The 14,758-nt window shown below is 43.8% G+C and overlaps 1 protein-coding gene across 1 annotated transcript; it reads right to left on the minus strand.

The window, feature by feature from the left end:
- Positions 1-2,072: 2,072 nt before the first annotated feature.
- Positions 2,073-3,613, minus strand: LOC127662355 (muscarinic acetylcholine receptor M5-like). The gene is given in 2 exon segments (XM_052153487.1): positions 2,073-2,503; positions 2,506-3,613. Coding segments are annotated over 2 exon segments (1,539 nt in total).
- Between the last annotated feature and the right edge of the window lie 11,145 nt (positions 3,614-14,758).

Raw genomic sequence — 14,758 nt, forward strand, 5'->3', positions numbered from 1 at the left:
ACCTTTAATGACGGACGCTTCGTTTGATTGTGTTTGTCTCAGATATCAGTTGAAATCATTTAGATTTATTCACATTGGACCCAAACATTATGGAAATACAAGGAATTAAAGGAATATTCCAGTTCATCAAGAGTGAATCTCAATCAGCAACATTTGTGTCATAATGTTGATCAGCACAATAATTAATTTCATCTGGTTCCTCCTTTAATAAAGCACAAATGTGTGTTCCAGTGACACACTTATAATGGAAGTCAATGGGGCAATTATTGGATGTTTAAAGGCAGAAATGTGACGCTTATAATTTTATAAAAGCACTTACATTAATTCTGCTGTTAAAACTTGTGGATTAATTGAGCTGTAAAGTTGTTTAAATCATCAGTTAATGGTTGTCATTGTGTCGTCATGGCAACAGAGTTGTATAATTGTCTATATCTTCACACAGATGTGATTAATAAGTGATTTAATGACAGTAAAATCATGTTCACACACATATTGTTCATGTCTTGTGTTTATACTTGTGAAACAGTGTTTTAATGTTTACAGATTAAACCCCATTGACTTGCATTATAAGTGTGTCACACATTTGTGCTTTATTAAAATGAATTAATTCAACATTATACCACAAATAGGGCTGGGAAATATGTCTTAAAAAAATTATATCTCGATGTTTTTCCGCCTATATTCGATGTATATTTACTTCGACTTCATCTGGGGCTTTTATTTTGACACCGAAAGTGCTGTCGTGTTTACTTCATCTTCATCTGGGGCTTTTATTTTGACACCGAAAGTGCTGTCGTATTTACTTCGACTTCATCTGGGGCTTTTATTTTGACACTGAAAGTGTTGTCGTATTTACTTCGGCTTCATCTGGGGCTTTTATTTTGACACCGAAAGTGCTGTCGTATTTACTTCATCTTCATCTGGGGCTTTTATTTTGACACTGAAAGTGCTGTCATATTTACTTCGACTTCATCTGGGGCTTTTATTTTGACACTGAAAGTGCTGTCATATTTACTTCGACTTCATCTGGGGCTTTTATTTTGACACCGAAAGTGTTGTCATATTTATTTCGACTTCATCTGGGCTTTTATTTTGACACGAAAGTGCTGTCGTATTTAATTCATCTTCATCTGGGGCTTTTATTTTGACCTCGAAAGTGCTGTTGTATTTACTTCATCTTCATCTGGGGCTTTTATTTTGTCGTATTTACTTCATCTTCATCTGGGGCTTTTATTTTGACACCGAAAGTGCTGTCGTATTTAATTCATCTTCATCTGGGGCTTTTATTTTGACCTCGAAAGTGCTATTGTATTTACTTCATCTTCATCTGGGGCTTTTATTTTGTCGTATTTCATCTTCATCTGGGGCTTTTATTTTGTCGTATTTACTTCATCGTCATCTGGGGCTTTTATTTTGTCGTATTTACTTCAACTTCATCTGGGGCTTTTATTTTGACACCGAAAAGGCAATGTGCCATGTTCCGCATTTCCTGAAACACTGTAAGCTCCTCCTTTTCTGTTGTTAAGTGCCGTGTTTGTAGATTTGTATAATAACTACATCGTCAGCATAATTATCTTGATTATATAATTAATATTCAATATATCGCCCAGCCCTAGCCACAAATGCTGTCGATTGAGCTTGTATTGAACCTGGAATTGTCCTGTAGAGGGTTTTCAATATTAAAGACGCAGTTAAAATGGTTTGGGAACGCAATTATCTGTCCCGTGTTGACATCCACCTGAAATAGATTTCTATAGCCTAGCCCCTGAGCAGGAGTGTTTTTGGTCCATTTTCCCGAAAGAGAAAAACGAAACACTACAAAATAGTTAAACTAACAGAAAGCCACAAAAATCCAATTTGATCTTTAAAGATTTTTAAAGATTCTGATGTGAGAAATCTCAGTTTTAGTGTGCTGTATTTAAATAACATAAGACTTCATAAAATCCACTGTCGTCAAGAAACCCTAGAGAAGGTACGACTACAGTTCCTTCCCTATTTAAGTTTGGACATTTGGGGCACAGACGTTGAGAACAGTCCCTCATAGATCTTTCTGTGTGCCATAGGTTTCACTCTCAGGTTAACTTGTTGCTCGCCGCAGGGTTTTGTCCACACCAGTAGAGTTTCTCCTCAACCCTCCTCTTCTTCCACTGGCACAACAGCAGCATGCGGAAGGTCTTTTGAAAGGTTTTGTTACAGAGAGCGTAACACATGGGGTTAACGGTGCTGTTGACGTAACACAGCCAGTACCCCAGATGCCAGAGCGACAGCGGGATGCAATCGGAGCAGAAGGTGGAGATGAGCACCATGATGTTGTAGGGCGTCCACGTGAGGATGAAGGCCAGCAGGATGGCGCTCAGAGTCTGGGCGGCCTTCCTCTCTTTGATCAAGACCATCCTCTTCCTCTTGGTCATCTGGCTCTTCAGTGTGGCATCTATAGGCTTTGAGGATGAAGATGAGGAAGGGGCGTTCACAGACTCGGCGGACGAGATGGACGAGGTGGCGCTTTAGCGTCGCCGTTGGTGTCCTGCTGTTGACCGTTGTCCTTCGACGCCGGCTTGAACTTGTACGAGACACATTTCTTGCTCTTCGGGAAGAAGTTTTCCTCATCGTAGCTGCTGGAGCGTCCATTCTCACAGGACGGTGCAGCTTTATCTTCTGGATGTCTGTAAGACGCTTGGAAAACACCTGGAGAAATGGAGCGCTCCTCGTCTTCAGAGGAGGCGTAGCTGTTGAAGTTGGCGAGATGATCCGTTTTGGACCACTCGTCGTGGGACAATGTGGTGGATTTGGGCGCGCTACTGCGGTTTGAAGAGGACCAGGACGTTTGGTTTCTCTCTCTTAAGGTGCCGCTCAGTTGTTTACAGTTGAAACATGATCTGATGATGGTTTTTTGAGCCTGAACGTTGCTGCTAGAGTTTGGTGAAGAGTTGGTGCCCTGAAGTTCGGCCAGGTCTTTAGTGCGTCTCTCCGTCTCTTTGTATATCCGGCAGTATAGAATGGTCATTACAGAGACAGGAATGTAGAAAGCCGCTATCGCTGTTCCGAAGGTGATCACTGGCTCGGAGAAGAACTGGATCTGACATTGCCTGTCAGGGACCGTCCGTTTACCGACAAAATACTGCCAGCACAGGATTGGCGGCGCCCACAGGATGAAGGACACCAGCCAAGCAAGACCGATCATGATGCCTGCTCGCCTCGGCGTTCGTTTGGCTCGATACGTCAGCGGTCTCGTAATGGAGAAGTATCGGTCGAAACTGATGACTAGTAAGTTCATCACAGAGGCGTTACTGGCCACGTAATCCATAGCTAACCACAGATCACACGCCAGACTACCGAGAGACCAGTAACCCATCAGTATGTACGAGGTGTATAGGTTCATGGAGAAGACACCGATGATGAGGTCAGCGAATGCCAGACTCAACAGATAGTAGTTGTTCACAGTCTTCAGCTGACTGTTCACTTTGAAGGACAACATCACTAGAATGTTCCCGATAATCGTGATGAGGCTGACGATGGCGGAGACCGTCGCTATGGTGACCACTTCCCACAGACTGAGTGTGACGCGGTGGATGTCTGAGATGTTGCCGCCTATGGTGATGTTTTCTCCAGCCATAATTTATGATTCTCCGGTGAGTTCGAGAGTTTGATTCACACTGCGCTCAGTACTGACATCTCCTGTAGGAAACACAAAGGCAGTCCTGATTAGGAATGTTTGTAACCAAAGGTACAATTACCCCCAAAAATACTCCCAGTAAGCACTGTTTTTGGAGTATAATAAAGAGTATTTTATAATGTACAGTTTGTCCAAACATAACTCAAATGCAACTCATGTGCAAAAAGCATAAATAAAAGTTTGGGATAAACAAGCACTACACCATTTCGTAGGCTACTGTCGACATGTTCGACTGGAAGATTTATTCTTAGCAAAAGACACTTATTCTTGAGATTTGCCGGTTTGGATATCTTCTTTTTCACTTCTTAAAGGAATATTCCGGGATCAATACAAGTTCAGCACAATCAACAGCATTTGTGGCATAATCCTGATCACCACAAAAAAAATGTCGACTTGTTCCTCCTTCCCTTTTCAACAGTATGACACAAATGCTGCCGATCTTAACTTGTTTTGATCCCGGAATATTGCTTTAATCAGTAACTTTGTCTCGGCTCCTGTAAAAATATCTAAACATTCTTAAAATAAGGTGGATTGGGCATCTGGTAAGGATGCCCCCTGGGGCCTCCCTTGGGAGGCGTTTCAGGCACGTCCAGTTGCCCGTAGTGTTAAGGAAACCCAGACTCGAAGATGGTGTTTGAACCCAAAGGCAGGTATTTATTGAAAACACACAAATAGAGAAACAGGTGAGTATCTAACATAAAGAGTCGAGCTGGTGTGATGAACAGAAACCTGATGACAGTTCATATCGATGCAGGGAGTGATTATCCTTGAAGAGCCACACACACAATTTGAAGGAGACGTTGGAGAGGAAACTTGGAGAATTACGGGAGAACAGGTAAGTCAGTCTGTATTCCATGGGAGACCAGACATTGATTGAGGAGTGAGTGGGGCTTATATATTGTGCAGCTGATTGGTGGGGAGATGGAAGGCAGGTGCAGGTGATATTAGTATTCGGAAGGTTGTGTTTGTGGCGGGAAAGTCAGGTGAATCTGTGATTATCCCCCTCCGACCGGAGTGACATACCTCCCGATGCCGAGGATCTGGACGATTTGGGTGAGTGTCGTGGAAGTTGGTGAGTAGGGTCAGGTCCAGGATGTTGTCTTGAGGTATCAATGATCTTTCTTTAGGATCGTAGCCTTCCCAATCCAGAAGGTACTCAAGATGACCCCTGCGGCGCCGGAAGACCAAGATGTCTTTGACTGCGTACACAGGTCCATCTTCCAGTATTAGCGGCAGGGGGGGTTGTCAACCAGACCAAGTTCTGAGGAGTGAGGGGAGAGAGACGAGTGAGGTTTCAAAAGGGAGATTTTGAATGTTGGATGAATACTGTATTGAGATGGAGATTGGAGTTTGTATGTGTCTGGGTTTATTTGTCTAGTGATGGTAAAGGGGCCAATGTAACGGGAACTTAGCTTTTTGCTATGGAGGCGCAAGCTGATGTCCCTCTTGGAGAGCCACACTGCGGTGCACGGCCTGTTGCAGGTGGTGGTGAGCCAAGTCACAGACCCTATCGCTACCTTTAAACCAATGGTTGACAGATGGGACGTCAGACAGCTCTCCGGACCATGGAAAGAGAGGAAGCTGGTAGCCGAGTATGCACTGAAATGGAGTGAGATTGGTGGAAGCTTGATGCAGGGAGTTCTGTGTGTACTCGGCCCAGAACAGGAATGGTTCTGGCAGCGATGACAGATGACAGTGATAAAGTCCACTCCCAGGTGTGACCAAGGCCGACATGGTATGGGCAACGGAAGGAGTTTGCCAGCTGGTAGTTGTCATTGGGTACTAGACATGGTGCAATCCAGACATCCCTGGACGAACCTTCTGACATCTCTGTCCATACATGGCCACCAAAACTAGTCCTGAATGAGCGAGAGGGTCCTATATGTCCCAGGGTGACCAGTGGAAAAAAAGGGGAGTGTTCGGATTCAATGAGTATCAAACAGTGGGAAGTGGGTACATAAGTCCTGTTGGCGGGGCAGCCTGGTGGAGCAGGTTCACTGGATGGGGCTTACTATGACATGTGGAGGAAGTATGGTATCAGGTTCCTCAGTATTGTCCTCTGGAGAGAAGAGATGGGAAAGAACATCCGCTTTGATGTTCTTGACACCTGGATGATAAAAGATGGTGAAGTCAAAGCGTGTGTAGAAGAGGGCCATCTTGCCTGTTGAGGATTGAGTCAATGAGCTTCCCGAAGATACACAAGGTTTCTGTGGTTGGTCAGCACCAAGAAAGAATGTTGGGCCCCCTTCGCCAATGCCGCCACTCTTCTAGGGCTAGTTTGATAGCCAAAGGTTCTGCACATAATTCTGCTGTGCCGGGGAGAGTTTTTTGGAGAAGAAGGCACATGAAATGAGTCTGGACCTGCTGGGTTCATGATTTTGGGGGGTCTGTTCTGTTACGAGCTGGTGTGATGAACAGAAACCTGATGACAGTTCATATCGATGCAGGGAGTGATTATCCTTGAAGAGCCACACACACAATTTGAAGGAGACGTTGGAGAGGAAACTTGGAGAATTACGGGAGAACAGGTAAGTCAGTCTGTATTCCATGGGAGACCAGACATTGATTGAGGAGTGGGTGGGGCTTATATATTGTGCAGCTGATTGGTGGGGTGATGGAAGGCAGGTGCAGGTGATATTAGTATTCGGGAAGAGAGGGAAGGTTGTGTGTGTGTGTGGCGGGAGAGTCAGGTGAATCTGTGACACATTGTAGGGGAGATCAGGTTGGTTGTCACAGAGTTAATTTCTTTCAAATTTTGAAATTAATTTCACAAAAGTGTAGCATCTGTTCCCCCCTCTGATGTACACTGATTGGGCATTTGAATGTTTAAATCCATTCTGGTGAAGATCCATTCATTCTTTAGAATAGGTGAGAGGGGAAAAGTTGTATAAAGGGTAGGCCACCCCTGACAGGAAGGGGGCGCTGTTGTAAGAGCACACAGTCTTTTGACCGTGCACATGGCGCTAGGGTGGCATGGTGCAACAAACCTGCAAGCGGCCTAAAAGTTGTTTGTTTTGTTTTATGTTAAAATGCATCTTTATTTTTGATTTAATAAACTTCAGTTATTTGTTTGGAACATAAACACGCCTCTCTGGATCTATTTATGGTACTTTGCACGCGTCAGAATCATAGCATCAGCATCTCCCACAGTGGACAAGAAACAAGGATTAAAAATAGGAAACATTTTACCACTACAGAGGGTGAGTTGGGCTGATTAGCACACTTAATACCTATATATATATATATATATATATTACACACACACACACACACACACACACACAGATACACACTTTAAGCACACACACAGATACACACACACACACACACCGATACACACACACAGATACACACTTTAAGCACATATTAAGCACACACACACACACACACACATACATACATACACATACGCATACAAACACACACACACACTCTAAGCACATTCTAAGCACACACACACACACATTCTAAGCACATATTAAGCACACTCGTACATACACACACATGTGTGCACACACACACACCAAACACATGCGTGCGAACACACACACCACAAACACACACACACACACACTACACTCTCACACACACCACAAACACACAGACACGCACACACACATACAAACACACACTCACACACACACCACAAACACACACACACACATACACATACACACACATACACACACACACACACACACACACCACAAACACATATGTGCGCACACATACAGACATAAACATGACACGCACACACACTCACACACACACACCTATTTTTATTAATTTTAATCATTACTTTACGAAAGTTAATAAATATTTGGTGATATGGCAAGTGTTTGTTTTTTACTCTGGAACTTGCTTTCGTTTGCACATAGCTGTGTATATTAACATTTGTTCCACCTGAGATATTCAACAAAGAATGAAAAGTATGCCAACCCGCTGCCAACCCGCCCCGGTGTCCCCTAACCACGACTGTAGTAAGCATGTTTTTGATTTGTTTGTTTGTTATTGGCAGATGCCAGATATTAATACTGCCGTAACCGCGACTGTATCAAGGACTGTCATGGGGGAGGAATGATTTATTCCATCTTCAATCACAGTGTCATCCAATAATCTGCATCAATACCTTCATTTAATTGCCATTGAATTCTATGAACTGCCTTTTTAAAGAGATTTAATTACATTTTATCTGGAAGGTTTTTTATTCATCCAGGTCATCATAAAATCACCCAAAGCAGTTTTTGAATATTTGCTTCTGATAAATAAAGTCCAGCTGAAATCCGATGGGTGAAATGTTCCTTCGAGTATGTGTCAACACCACAAATAGCCTGAAGGGGGCAGAAGTGTTTTTTAATAACTGCCTGTGAAATTGATATCATAGAGACCCCCATAATTACAACCAATACTTCCTTGTTTTAACACATCAGCCGAGGTGTCTGTCTCTACTACAGCTGTAAATGTGATCTGTGGAGACCTCCTCTTACCTATAAATACACACTGCTAAAGAGTCCGAGGGAAATATCTCTGGTTATAGTTACAGCAGGAAAAATACCAGTTGGTGTTTTAATGAGCCGGTCAAATAAAGGACCATCAGGCCCTCAGGTGTCACCTAGTCAGTGCACACGTGAACACAGAGACACATCCATGTCGTCTCTGTGCCCTTTATGTTACCAGGGAAACAGAAGAGTGATTTCTTTTGAATGACAACACCGACATCATCTGAGTCCAAACCAAACAAACACTCGAAGAGGGAGAAGTGACACATAGAGACGTTGTTTTCAAGGTTGCGCTCCAAACTCATCCAGTGCGTGTGAGATGATGCTGTGCAGTTCTGAGCTTTGCATTAAACGCACACAGTCAAGCTTTCATCTCATGATCTATATGATGATGGTTTGAAAGGGTTTCACGTTGACAATGCTGCTGATGTGAGATTAGCGGCTGTGAATGCTGCCGTCGATGGCACTTACAGTCACTGCAATAATTGATTGTCTCATTATGTTGTTCACATTATCATGACATGAATGAAGATTCATGAGTGAAACTCATTGTGAGCAGTTGAACCAGTGCAAGAAATACAATTCAACTAACAGAACAGAAACTATTCTCCTCTGTTAGTACACCTGTGTGAAGGTGAGAGAAGAGGACTTGCATCCACTAAAAACCCCACTCGAGTCCTCCTTCAACATGTCCACCACACGAGTCCTCCTTCAACATGTCCACAACACAAGTCCTCCTTCAACATGTCCACCACACGAGTCCTCTTTAACATGCCCACCACACGAGTCCTCCTTCAACATGCCCACCACACGAGACCTCCTTCAACATGTCCACCTCACAAGTCTTCCTTCAGCATGTCCACCTCACGAGTCCTCCTTCAACATGTCCACCTCACGAGTCCTCCTTCAACATGTCCACCTCACGAGTCCTCCTTCAACATGTCCACCACACGAGTCCTCCTTCAACATGTCCACCACACGAGTCCTCTTTAACATGCCCACCTCACGAGTCCTCCTTCAACATGTCCACCACACGAGTCCTCTTTAACATGCCCACCACACGAGTCCTCCTTCAACATGCCCACCACACGAGTCCTCTTTAACATGCCCACCACACAAGTCCTCCTTCAACATGTCCACCTCACGAGTCTTCCTTCAGCATGTCCACCTCACGAGTCCTCCTTCAACATGTCCACCTCACGAGTCCTCCTTCAACATGTCCACCTCACGAGTCTTCCTTCAGCATGTCCACCTCATGAGTCCTCCTTCAACATGTCCACCTCACGAGTCCTCCTTCAACATGTCCACCTCACGAGTCCTCCTTCAACATGTCCACCACACGAGTCCTCCTTCAACATGTCCACCACACGAGTCCTCTTTAACATGCCCACCACACGAGTCCTCCTTCAACATGCCCACCACACGAGACCTCCTTCAACATGTCCACCTCACGAGTCTTCCTTCAGCATGTCCACCTCACGAGTCCTCCTTCAACATGTCCACCTCACGAGTCCTCCTTCAACATGTCCACCTCACGAGTCCTCCTTCAACATGTCCACCACACGAGTCCTCCTTCAACATGTCCACCACACGAGTCCTCTTTAACATGCCCACCTCACGAGTCCTCCTTCAACATGTCCACCACACGAGTCCTCTTTAACATGCCCACCACACGAGTCCTCCTTCAACATGCCCACCACACGAGTCCTCTTTAACATGCCCACCACACAAGTCCTCCTTCAGCATGTCCACCTCACGAGTCTTCCTTCAGCATGTCCACCTCACGAGTCCTCCTTCAACATGTCCACCTCACGAGTCCTCCTTCAACATGTCCACCTCACGAGTCTTCCTTCAGCATGTCCACCACACGAGTCCTCTTTAACATGCCCACCACACGAGTCCTCCTTCAACATGTCCACCACACGAGTCCTCTTTAACATGCCCACCACACGAGTCCTCCTTCAACATGCCCACCACACAAGTCCGCCTTCAACATGCCCACCACACGAGTCCTCCTTCAACATGTCCACCACACGAGTCCTCTTTAACATGCCCACCACACGAGTCCTCCTTCAACATGCCCACCACACAAGTCCGCCTTCAACATGCCCACCACACGAGTCCTCCTTCAACATGTCCACCACACGAGTCCTCTTTAACATGTCCACCACACGAGTCCTCCTTCAACATGTCCACCACACGAGTCCTCTTTAACATGCCCACCACACGAGTCCTCCTTCAACATGTCCACCACACGAGTCCTCTTTAACATGTCCACCACACAAGTCCTCCTTCAACATGCCCACCACACAAGTCCTCCTTCAACATGCCCACCACACGAGTCCTCCTTCAACATGTCCACCTCACGAGTCCTCCTCCAACATGTCCACCACACGAGTCCTCCTTCAACATGTCCGCCACACGAGTCCTCCTCCAACATGTCCGCCACACGAGTCCTCCTCCAACATGTCCGCCACACGAGTCCTCCTTCAACATGTCCGCCACACGAGTCCTCCTCCAACATGTCCGCCACACGAGTCCTCCTCCAACATGTCCACCACACGAGTCCTCTTTAACATGCCCACCTCACGAGTCCTCCTTCAACATGCCCACCACACGAGTCCTCCTTCAACATGTCCACCACACGAGTCCTCCTTCAACATGTGTGTGCGTTAGTGTGTGAGAGTGTGTGTGTGTGTGTGTGAGTGTGTGTGTGTGTGTGAGAGAGTGTGTGTGAGAGTGTGTGTGTGAGAGTATGTGTGTGTGTGTGAGAGAGACTGTGTGTGTGAGAGTGCATGAGTGAACACTTGGACAGTCAGGTCAGCAAATAGGTCGATTTTACAGTAGGATGTAATTTTCATATTGTAACCAATAAAATATATGATTAAAAACATCCACATCATATTCTGATGTCTTGTAATGTGTTCACACCTGTCGCCGATTCCTCGTGTAGTTTCAAAACACCACGACTTCAGTGACAAGACAAGATGATGTGAAACAACTTCATGGATTTAGAAATACAAAAACATTTTGTCATGTTAAACAGCACACTTCATCTGTGACTATAATCACATTGAGCACGACCTCTCGCACCGTTTTTCTTCATTAACAAACTCTTTCTGCCGTCCTGCTGTGAGTCTGCTGAATATTCCTGTAACACTGGACACATTATAAACGCCACAAGACTTCAGTCCAACAGAGCAGAAACATCACCATTCTGTCACACTGATGCTTTAATATGAGGTGAATTTAATTACATGATGATTTCATTTATAGTGACTTTTGGGAGCATCTGTTTTACAAGACAACGTTACATTCTAGACTTCATGTGCTTTCTGAGTCTTTTAAAAGGGAGATCATGTGTAAGTCATGTTATGTTGAATAATTCAGTGTCTGGGGGGAAAGTGTACACACACACTCACACTCATGCACACACACACACTCACACTTATGCGCACACACACACATGCTGCCATTCGTTGAGTCATTCAGGTGCTCAAAACATGACATACTTCTGTAAGTCACTCTCACAACCATCACTGTCACACACACATGCACACACATACACACAGGTACACATGTACACACACACACACGTACATGCACACGCACACAGACACGCACATGCACACACACAGGCACACACACACACACAGGCGTAAACACAGGCACACACACACAGGCACACACAAACACAGGCGTAAACACAGGCACACACACTCACACACATGCACACACAGGCACACACACACATGCACACACACTTACACACACACAGGCACACACATACACACACACACAGTACCGTAACCATAATGTATCCATACATTAACCATACTGTATCCTTTCTGTAACCATACTGTAACCATACTGTATCCTTACTGTATCCTTACAGTAACCACACTGTATCCTTACCGTAACCATACCGTAACCATACTGTATCCTTACCGTAACCATACTGTATCTTTCTGTAACCATACTGTAACTATACTGTATCCTTACCGTAACCATACTGTATCTTTCTGTAACCATACTGTATCCTTTCTGTAACCATACCGTAACCATACTGTATCCTTACCGTAACCATACTGTATCCTTACTGTAACCATACTGTATCCTTTCTGTATCCTTACCGTAACCATACTGTATCCTTACCGTAACCATACCATAACCATACAGTATCCTTACTGTAACATACCATAACCATACTGTATCCTTACCGTAACCATACTGTATCCTTTCTGTAACTATACTGTAACATACCGTAACCATACTGTATCCTTACCGTAACCATACTGTAACCATACTGTATCTTTACCATAACTATACTGTAACCATACTGTATCCGTACCGTAACATACCGTAACTTACTGTAACTATAATGTATCCTTACCGTAACATACCGTAACCATACTGTATCCTTACTGTATCCTTACAGTAACCGCACTGTATCCTTACCGTAACCATACTGTATCCTTACCGTAACCATACTGTATCCTTACTGTATCCTTACAGTAACTGCACTGTATCCTTACCGTAACCATACTGTATCCTTACCGTATCCTTACTGTATCCTCACTGTAACCGCACTGTATCCTTACAGTGACTGCACTGTATCCTTACTGTATCCATATTGTATCCTTACATTATCCTTACAGTAACCGCACTGTATCCTTTCTGTAGCCTTACCGTAACCATACTGTATCCTTAACGTAACTATACTGTAACCATACCATAACCATACTGTAACCATACCGTAACATACCGTAACCATACTGTATCCTTTCTGTAACCATACCGTAACCATATCTGTATCCTTACGTAACCATACCATAACCATACTGTAATCATACTGTATCTTTACTGTAACTATACTGTAACATACCGTAACCATACCGTAACCATACTCTATCCTTACTGTATCCTTACAGTAACCACACTGCATCCTTACCGTAACATACTGTAACCACACCGTAACATACCGTAACCATACTGTAACCTTACTGTATCCTTATCGTAACCATACTGTAAGCACTTATCCTAAGGTAAAACTATAGTAAAAAAATCTAATGTTTTCTGCAATTTTACTAGTGAAATAGTAAGTATTGTGCAGAAATCTGTGATTCTTAAACACAATGCTCTGAACACTCGGCTGACTGACTCTAATTTGTGTTGTGCTCAAGTGTAATTAGTCCTGATACATACAGAGGAAACCACAGGCAATTATAAATGCTTAATAAACTATTCATAACTGCACACTTTTAACACAAATGTATAAATCAATCAATGAAATATCGGATCATTCTGGAGAACAGTCTAAAACATGGTGGTGACCTCGTGTGCCACATTGAGCAGCAACAGTGCACATTCCCAATGACCTGACCTTCATTTTCATTATTCCTAAAAGGAAAACTGGTGCTACTCGCTGCAGAATGTAACTCATGTGACAACAATGTAGCATACTACTACTGCATACTATAATACAGCACTCAAGAGCTCAAGTCCTGCTGGAGAACATCATCATCAGGTGTGTTCATGTTCAAACATTCTCAACATGCTTTTACTCTCAGTTTGGGGCAAGTTGTCACATGTGTTTAATATGTTTATTTGGTTGACTTTTGACCTCTTACATTGTTGTTGTTTCTTGAATTTCATGTCTCATAAGACCAAAGTACATTTCAAAAACACACATGTTGTGGAAGATGGCTGTGTTCATCCTTTAGACGATGCATTCAAGAAGTTATTCTTCTCAAGTCAGTGTCCCATTGTGACAACATGCCCCACTATATCTAAAGTAAAGTAAAGCGTGTGACAACTAGCCCCGGTCTCTCTCTATTCTTCATGAGTTCTGCTTCACAGAGAGTAAATGTGGATACTTACAGAAACACGATTGCAGGTCTCAGTGACACGACATTATAAATCCAAAGTGTGGAATGTGACAGATTTCCATTGGGTGATGAAACCTGCGCACAGTTCAGAAACACAGCGGAAACACGAGTTACTCCAGGACACAAGAGTGAGATCATCATACAGTAAAACTCCACTGAATTAAAGATGAATTATCCTGAGATGAACAGAAGTGAGATGATGTAATTCATGTTATTCCAGTGTGATGTGAGCGCTGCTGTTCTTCTGTGATGTGACCAGAGACGCATGATGCTGACAGATACAGTGCTGAGAGAGAGAGAGAGATAGTGAGAGAGAGTGTGAAAGAGAGAGAGAGAGTGTGAGAGAGAGAAAGAGAGAGAGGGTGGGGGGCTAAGAATATATAGAATATTGTTAAAGTGACGATTTATATATATTTATATATACTGCATATAAATAATGGGCTCATGGTACTTTTCTGCCTTCTTTAACAACATAAATGTAGCAAACGTTTTTATATTTCAAATTTTAAAGCATTTAGTGTAAATTTATAACATTGTACTGTGTGTTATATTGTAAAATACACACAGACACTTACTCTCACGCGCACACACTCACACAGAAACACACGCCCACAGGCACACACTCACGCACACACACATGCACTCATGCACACACTCACGCACACACACATGCACTCATGCACACACTCACACACACA

Source organism: Xyrauchen texanus, chromosome 22, assembly GCF_025860055.1.
Source record: "Xyrauchen texanus isolate HMW12.3.18 chromosome 22, RBS_HiC_50CHRs, whole genome shotgun sequence".
NCBI classification, from domain to species: Eukaryota; Metazoa; Chordata; class Actinopteri; order Cypriniformes; family Catostomidae; genus Xyrauchen; species Xyrauchen texanus.